The sequence below is a fragment of the Theobroma cacao genome, chromosome 7, assembly GCF_053813885.1.
Source record: "Theobroma cacao isolate CCN51 chromosome 7, ASM5381388v1, whole genome shotgun sequence".
NCBI classification, from domain to species: Eukaryota; Viridiplantae; Streptophyta; class Magnoliopsida; order Malvales; family Malvaceae; genus Theobroma; species Theobroma cacao.
This window is the reverse complement of record NC_142645.1, coordinates 4,943,913-4,952,959: the sequence shown is the minus strand read 5'-3', so window position 1 is coordinate 4,952,959 and position 9,047 is coordinate 4,943,913. Positions and strand designations below refer to the sequence as shown.

At 35.2% G+C, this 9,047-nt stretch overlaps 1 protein-coding gene across 1 annotated transcript; it reads right to left on the bottom strand.

Moving 5' to 3' along the window:
• Positions 1 to 999: 999 nt before the first annotated feature.
• On the bottom strand, positions 1,000 to 8,320 carry LOC18593894 (putative disease resistance protein At4g10780). Its single transcript, XM_088808094.1, is given in 7 exon segments — positions 1,000 to 1,212; positions 1,422 to 1,502; positions 1,582 to 3,123; positions 3,126 to 4,625; positions 5,274 to 5,391; positions 5,998 to 6,074; positions 8,269 to 8,320. Coding segments are annotated over 2 exon segments (2,889 nt in total). The 5' UTR covers positions 4,615 to 4,625; positions 5,274 to 5,391; positions 5,998 to 6,074; positions 8,269 to 8,320; the 3' UTR covers positions 1,000 to 1,212; positions 1,422 to 1,502; positions 1,582 to 1,723.
• Between the last annotated feature and the right edge of the window lie 727 nt (positions 8,321 to 9,047).

The following is a 9,047-nucleotide window of genomic DNA, read 5'->3' as shown; positions in this document are numbered from 1 at the left end:
TATGCAAAGTATAGTTTATATTGAAATAACCTGAGAAAAGAATTGGACCCTGAACATGGTTTTAAATTCTTTGTCCTGAGAAGAGCTAAGGTACAATATTCTAATAGACATTGAAAGAGAGTAGAGCTAAGATTCATCTCATTGTAAAACACAGAACTCCAAATTCTTACAACTGTACTTGAAAAAACCACTCACTTCACATAGAAAAAGAGACAAATCAAGGGATGTATTACATGGTCAAATTTACGACAATAAACAGCTGATGAAGTAACAATGAGATTAGGAACAGAGGAGACCATTAGCTGCTGTTTCATGAGACATATGCTTAGTAATCTTGCCTTCTTCCTCTTTCAAACCTTCCGCTCCAGCTTCTTCATAGTCTTTCTTCAGAGCAGTAAGATCTTCACGGTTTTATGAGAATGCACTTGCCTTCATTCCTTCACTTGCATTCAAATCAATGAAGTCTTGTTGGTTAATTTGGGAGAAAGCCTAGGTCATGACTGTTGTTGCCAATCATGCACTCAGGCATGCTACACATTAACAATATCACCCTCAAGGTGCCATTGTGATTGGCTGGTAAATGATGCCATCCTTAGATCTCGTATGGCATTGCGATCTAGCTGCATTTGTGATGCCAAACAAAACACAGAATTCTAATTAAAAATCCAGATTGTATTGTTTGTTCCAATCTCAGAAGTAGGAAGGGAAGTGCTACTGCAAAAAAGCATTGGACCTTGAACATGATTTTAAATTCCTTGTTCAAAAAAGAGCTAAGAAGCAAAATTTTAATAGAGATTGAAAGAGATTTATCTCATTTGACAAAATAAAACTCCAAATTCTCACAACCGTACTTGAAAAAACCACTCACTTGACATAGAAAGAGAGACAATTCAAGAGATAAGTACATGAACAAATTTCAACAACAAACAGAAAATAAGATGAGGAACAGAGTATACCATTAGCTGCTGCTTCATGAAACATATGTTTAGTAATCTTCCCTTCTTCCTCTTTCACACCTTCTGCTCTAACTTCCTCATTGCCCTTCTTGAAAGCAGCGACATCTTCACGGGATCCTAAGAATTCACCTGCCTTTGTTCCTTCACTTGGATACTAATAAATGAAGGATTGTGGCATACAGCAGACCAAACTTTGGGAGAAAACCTAGGCCACAACTGTGTTGTTGACAACATCTCGCATGGGATTGCGATCAAGCTGCATTTGTGATGCCAAACAAAGCAGAAACTTCCGATTAAAAATCCAGATTCTAGTGAATTTGTTCTCAATCATTGAGGTAACAAACAAAAGGGCTGAGAGAAAAGATAAATGCTTTTCCCTCGACAGAGTATATGAAATAATGATAATCAAACCGCTTATAATACATTATTATATATGAAATTGAAATGCGCTAGATGTCTACTAACCAACAAACAATCAGATGTGGCTACTTGCTTTCGATGGTAGCGATATGAGCATCTCACGATTCTCACCACCAATCGAATAGACTATCAAGAGGGATGCTTCAAATCAATCAACATAATATAAGAAATATAAGAAGGAGAGATGCTTTACTGAGTTACATACCATTCTTGTCAGGCAAATAAGGAGAGAGATATACAAGTCAGAGCCTCCAGTGCGTAATAAATGGCTCAAATGGGGACTTGGCATTGGGATGGTCCACTTCACCGAATCCCATTATTCGGTTAAGAGAAGGAGGCAGAGATGGTTAGCCATCATTAGGCAGACTTGCATCTGATTCAGGATCTGAGTTGGCATCTAATTCAGGAAGTGAGTCATAATGTGATTCAGGATCTGAGTCGGTATCTGATTCAGGAAATGAGTCGGTATCTGATTCAGGATCTGAGCCGTAATCAAATTCAGAATCTGATTCGCAAGGATCTAAAAAATCGTCGGATTTCAAAATTGGCCCCAGTACAGACTTTGCATTGGGATGATCCCACTCCACCGATCTCAGCTGCTTCTTTGAAGATATAAAGATTGCCTTAAGAGAGGGAGGAGGAGATGGTTGGCCATCATCAAGCAGTGGAAGATACAGAGGAATCCTCTGTAATTTTGAACAATTAAAGATTCCAATCTCTTCAATAGAATCACACACCATTACTCTATTTGCCGCACAAATACTTTTCAGCTCCGGTAAAAGGTCCAAGTCCAATATCCTTAGTTTGGGAAGAGTCAATGGGATGGTATTACTGTTACTACCACCCATTCTTTCTTCTTCAACGAATTCCATCTCTGATGCTATTATTTCCTCCATTTGGTGACATTCCAGAACAGTTAACTCTTCCAAATTTGGGAGGTTACTTTGCACCCAACTACACGTGAACAGCTTTTTTATTTTTTCACATTTAAATATAACAATTTCTTTAAGAAAAGAAAACTTGCCATTTTGCATTGGGATAAACCATGGAAAAAACACCTCTTCTTCTGGGAAATCAACAATGCCATAGTTAATTCTTAATCTCTGAAGATCGGATGGAAACTTGACACCATTTCTACAGATTGGATGGGAACAAGATAATTCAATGCATTTATCCGATTCGCAGAATCTATAGAAATTTTTAATACCCACAGCCACGTTGTATCGAATAAGCTGTTGTCCTCGACTCTGCAAAGCTTGCTCAAAAGTATTCAATTCATTCAAGTCATAAAAGCTCCCTTCAAAGAACTCCAGCTTCTTTAACTCACCTATCTCTTCTCCTCGGACAAATGCAGAACTTAACCCCAAGTCTCGCAGGCATGAGAATTTTGATAATATTTCACTAGGGACTTCTTCCACCCACAGATGAAGATAATTGAGATTTACCAACCTTTCCATCCCATGCGGGAGATTCTTGATTTTACTGCCTAAAAGATCTAATTTCCTTAAAGCTTCAAGTTTTGAGAAAGATGGCAACTTTTTTAAATAATCACATCCTCTTACCGATAACAGAGTGAGAGCTTCCAAGTTAGAGATGGAACTTGGTAAAATTCTAAAATTATTCTGAGAAAGGTCAAGAACTTTGAGTCCCTTCATTTGCTCAAAGAAACAATCTGGAATACTCCTTATGCGACAATCGGAAAACAACAAAGTTGTGAGCATCTGGCATTTTGGTGGTGACATTTGTGAGGAATTCGCAAGCCATAATTACTCATCAATGAAACCTTTTCTAAATCTTCTGTCCATTCTTGTACATGTGGTATCTCTTTCAATTGCAAGCCGGCTCTTACTAGGAATCGTGGTCTCGTGATGCGTAGCACCATGTCTCTCACAAGATCATGCAACTTCACAGCTCCGACATTTTCACCATTTTCTAACAAGCAATTATTTTTGAGTTTATTCAATATGGTAAACCCTTGATCAAGCTCTGCTTGTTGGCTATCCATTTCTTCCACAAGCCCCTCGGCAATCCACAAGTTTATTAGATCATATTCATAGATATAACAATCTTCGGGATATAATGCACAACAGAGGAAGCACTGCTGGACTCTTTCACATTCTAAATGGTCATAGCTAAATTGGAGTTGTTGAAGTACCTTTTCATCTAACCCAGTCACACCTCTAACACGTTTACTTAATTCATTTCGTGCATTCCTCCATTCATGAACATTTGTTATGCCCTTCATGCTGCTAGCTACTGTAACTATAGCTAGCGGCAAACCAGCACATTGTTCAACAACAGATTCCACAATTGGTAACAGACCTGGATAATTGAGAACATCTTTACCTACTTTCTCCAAAAACAAACTCCATGCATCTTGTTTTGGAAGATTAGGCATTCTAATTTCTCGACAACCCAAATAGCGACACACATCCAACATCCGAGTCGTTACCACTAACTTACTCCCGTTAGAAGGCTTGGGGATTCCTACTTCTTCAAGGGACAACTTGTCCCATAGATCATCTAAGATTAACACATACCTGCCTTTTTCATTCAACCATTCGAATAGCTTCCCTGCCCTTATTGTTTCATCCTCATCTTCACGAAGCTCTTCTCCAATTGCACGTAAGATGCCATTTTGAATTTTGGAGATGTTCATCTCCTTTGATACAGTGATCCATATAACAATGTTGAACTTTTCAGTCATTTTTGAAAGTCGGTTGTTGATGATCTTCATGATTGTTGTTTTACCTAATCCTCCCATTCCCCAAACACCAATCCTTCTAATATCATCATCCATCAAGCATGTCCAAATTTCTTCCATACAGTTCTCTGCAGCTTTCCCAACTAAATTTGTTGTTGACAAAGCTTGTCCAATCCACGTAAGGTCATTGACTACCAAACCTTGATCAAACTTACCCTGTTGAAGAAGCTCCTCAACTTCTTGTATCTTTTTTAAAACATCTTTCATGAAAAATCCACGTGAGATGGAAATGCTTTCCGCAACTCTTTGTTCGAGGTTTTGTATCTCATCATTTATTCTTTCAACATTTCCCAACCATACATCAACTTGTGACTTCAATTTCTTCCTCGGATGCAGCTCTGCCTTCTTTCTTGATTCCACGTCTTGCTTCAGGGCATTTAAATCAACCAATTTTCTTTTTAGGTCAATCGTTTTCTGGTCAAGGCTTCTGTGGTTGTCCCAGCATTTAACAACCACATTCCCAGCAGTCTCCATGTCTTCAGTCCCTACATAACACCAAACTAGTATGTTATATATAATATATTTTGGTAGATTTTATCCACATAATCATCGCCACTTACAAATGAAGTAGACTCAATAAACTTGTAAGCAACATTGTTTTCTTGGATACATGTAAAGAGCTTTAATTAATTAGACAGGATGGATATTACAGATGTGAATCAAAATGATTCAAAATGTAGAAAATGTAATTATTAATTAGACAGGATGGATATTACTTGTAAAGAGGGAAGAAAATCACTCTAGAAGTCAAAAGCATGTCCTAAAGTGTAATTGTAGGTAATTATGTATTATCAAAATGATGAACATAAATACATGAAAACAACTTTTTAAATGAAAGGTAGATGATTGTTGTTTCTATGTTCAAAGAAAATCAATCTTCTGTCTTTGCAATTTTCAATTAACTATTATGTTGGAACAATATTTCAATTTTCAGGTTCTATCTTTTTAAAGATTATGGCATGTTAATATTTTCCTCTTGACCAGATTAAATAAAGTGGAGAGTTGGTGAAGCATTCAGAGGTGGACAGAAATAATGAAACAAAACATCAGGCATAAATATATGAAATATAACAAAACAAACTTTCTTGCTGTTAATGAGAATCAAGAGAAACAGATATGGGAAGTTATAGTACCTTTCCTGACTGGCTCTGATATTCGAGAGATCGTAAGCAGAGCAGAGACGAAAGTAGTGAACAAATTAAGGTTCAGAAACTGATAACCAGAAAGCTTCTTCAGCCAAACCTTTTGTGCCTAAAGAATGCAGACAAAATGTTACATGAAGAGCACATATATACTGGAACCAGGTATGCAATTTCTTGCATTTTATGAAAATAAAAAAGAATCAAACAATGGGAAGTTCAAATGTTTCTTCCCTACCTCACTGATATAAAAAAGGAATATGATTCTTGACCCAAAATTTGTCTTAATTCTAAGTAGCAAATTTCATTCATTTAATTTTAAACATTCTGCTTAATGAGTAAGGCTTTTTAATGCAACCCCAACATCAATCCTAGTTATTTTATTACCCTTCTCTGTGCTGAAACACTAAATAGATGTTGGTTGCCCTTATTTTGTCATTTGTCAACCTGAAAACCTCATCTAGAGAAACGTAATCCCTTTGAACTAGATCGATTACTGCCACTATACATGAGATTATCACTTCCCTTCTAATAGTCTACCTATTCTTTCATCCATAAGAACAGATATTCATGTTCAAGAATACTTGCAAAAGTATTCTCCAGATTCACTTCTAACATATTGTATTGGAAGCATGATAAAGAATTTAGTAAGCAGCTCTGTTGCAGTACCTGAAACTTAAAATTAAGTTGCAGAGAATGGAAAGCTAAAAGTACCCACCTTTGACTGGCTGATATATACTACTTGTTGTTTAGAGATCTTAACTAGACAAGAAAAAGCAGTAGCGAGCGAGAGCCCTAACAAGAAGTCAGTGAGAGAAATCAATTGGTGCTGGCAATGTGTCAGACTTAATTACAAAAAGAAATATATGGCATTAATTAGAAGCATAAAAAAGAATCAAGCAAACAAATCTGTTGCAGTTTATGAGACTTAAAACAGCAAATAGAATGTGAAGTTAAATAAATACCTATCCTGACTAAACTTGCTTGGAGATGGTGACTGCAGAGAAATAGCAGCAACACTAAACAGAAGAAACCAAAACGAAAACCACCAAAGTTCCTTAATTAAGAAAAGAGCCACTGAAATGAAGAAACCAAAACGAAAACCACCAAAGTTCCTTAATTAAGAAAAGAGCCACTGAAATGGTTTTCTTCTGCCTGCGCTGACTCACCCAAACTTAAGAAAATCCCACCTCCGACAGAAAGAAAACCAATGAAGGAAGGCTGAGAATACAGTGACAACTGAAAAATCTTCCTTGCTAATGATATAACTCTGCTACCATTGAGAAGATGCATAGAGCAATCAAATCATACGTTTAGCATAGGTAAAAGAAATTCAAGAAGAGCTATAAAGGAACATATTATAGCAATTCAATTTCTTTGGAAAAATATAGGAAATCAATGCAGCTTCGGAAGAAAAAAGAGAAAATATATACATACAAATTAAGCTCCATAAGAAAAACATGGCAAGATACCAAGAGTTGGTGTTGATTATAATTTTTAAATTTCACAAAATTTTAGTAGAAAATAACAATAATGGAGAGTCAATTATGTACAAGAATTAAAAAAAAATATGAAGAACTTAAGTAGATTGGTAATTGTCACTATACATTCACAATAGTTTGCAAATTATTATAATAATGTTAGAACTTATTTTTTATTAATATTATAACTTTATTTGAAGAGATTCTTTTGTTCCAATAATTAACATTGATTAGATTATGCATATGGCTATAGAAACCTTTTTTAAGAAGAACATTAACAAAATCTTTCTTTTATTAATTACACAAACCAAAAATAAGGGGGCGAATGAGGAAATCCACTAGCATGAGGAAGGAAAAGAAGAGAGAAGAAAGGAATATGAGAAGGAAAAATTGAAAAGAAGAAAAAAGTCGGAAAAGCAAATTAAAGCCTTATGTGTGATATCCAACTTTATTGTTCAAATTTTTCCATTGCTATTTGATGTGACATAATATTGGAATTTGGTTTCTCACCTAATTTTACAATGTTCTAAGTTGCTAAGGCTGGGCTCCATTAAAATACAAATGAAATGAAATCATCGACAGTGTTGAATTTCAATTGTTGCTCGGAAGAGATAACTTTGAGGTATTAAAAAGTAGGTTAACTGCTTGAAAAAAATAGATTTAATTGCCTCAATTTTGTCGATTTTGGCAATAAACAAACAGAAAGAGACAAGTTTGTGCATGGCAGCTTAAAAGAATATGTTGATCAAATTTGCAATGAATAATATAGATTATAGTCAACGTCAATGACAGGACAATATATTCTTCTACGACTGGATTTGAACATCGAGCACCAAATAGACACTTTTTGCAACTAGATTTGATCATGAAACACCAAATTCATGCTTCTTGCGGTCAAATTTGGTCATGGAGTGTCAGATTGACATTTCTTGCAGCCAGATTTGGTCATCCAACATTAGATTGACATTTTGGATGACCAAATCTGATCAAGGAGAGTCAAATCGTGCTTTTTGCAATTAGATCTGGCCATGGTGGCCCTGGTTGGCCACTGTCGCCCTTTGGCATCCTTTGAGGATAAAGGAAATTTAAAGAGAGGAGGGAGATAGGTGAGTAGAAAGATGAAGAAAAAGAGTTTGTTTTATATGTGTTAGTAATTTTTGAATCAGGTTAAATGTATTTTTATCGATAATTTTTTATGTTATTTAGGCGAAATACCCATTTCAAAGAGTCAATAATAAGTATTTCGATCTGTCTTGAGATGATCATTCAGTGAAGCAAATAATTTCATATAAAGAAAATAAAAAATAGAAAAAAATACTATTCCATCCCTTAATCAAACATGCCATAAGTTCATAGTTTAAAGCTAAAGTCAATATTGTGGAGAAAAAAGAAAAGAACATACATAAGAACTCAATCAGAGAATAAGGAACAAGTCATGACAAGCGCGAAACAGATTTCAGCAAGCAAAAGCACACATAGAAGAGGAATAGCGAAAGTAAAAAAATAACCTGTGTGGAGGCCGTAGCTAGGATGATACTTGTACAAGACTTTGAATAGATGAAATCAGTGAACAAAACGCCTAGCAGATGACAGGAAGCAAACTTCGTTGCTAATTATTGACCCTGCCACAAGGAGTGTATATATCAAAGAAATACTGAATGATTAAGTAACGGTAAAAGGAAAGAAGTAGAACTGTGCCTTAGCGTCTTTATAGATATTCAATCAAAGAAAAATGGGGTGGGAAGACAAGTCACTTTCGTGGAAGTTCCCACCAGGAAGAATCCAAGAAAATTGCAGTCTTGTGGTAAACTTCATAGAAGGTGCCACTTTAATTTTCATTTGACAATTTGTTGGCATTTGCATCATTTGCATAAGTTATGCAATATTAGCAAATATCATAGTGAGTTGGGATTAGTTAAACCGTGTTTTTGAGTGAATTACTAACCAAATGAAATAAAAAATAATATATAGGACCATCCAAACTTGTTCAATTCATTTTCACTCAATATGTAATAAATTGGATTTGAGAATTTGATTTAATGATTATATATGTTTTTATATACAAATTAAAAAGATAAATTTGAATCCTGCATAAAAATAAATAAAAACAATGAATCTATAATAACTTATCATCTGTCAAATTTTTAGTTATGTTATTCTTATCAGTACTGATTGTATCATGAAATACTAGCCAATATGAATTGAGAGTCACTTACCTTGGAGCTGTTTCACAATAATGCAATATGAATTGCTCTTTCTTGTCTTCTGTTTCACAACAATGATAAGT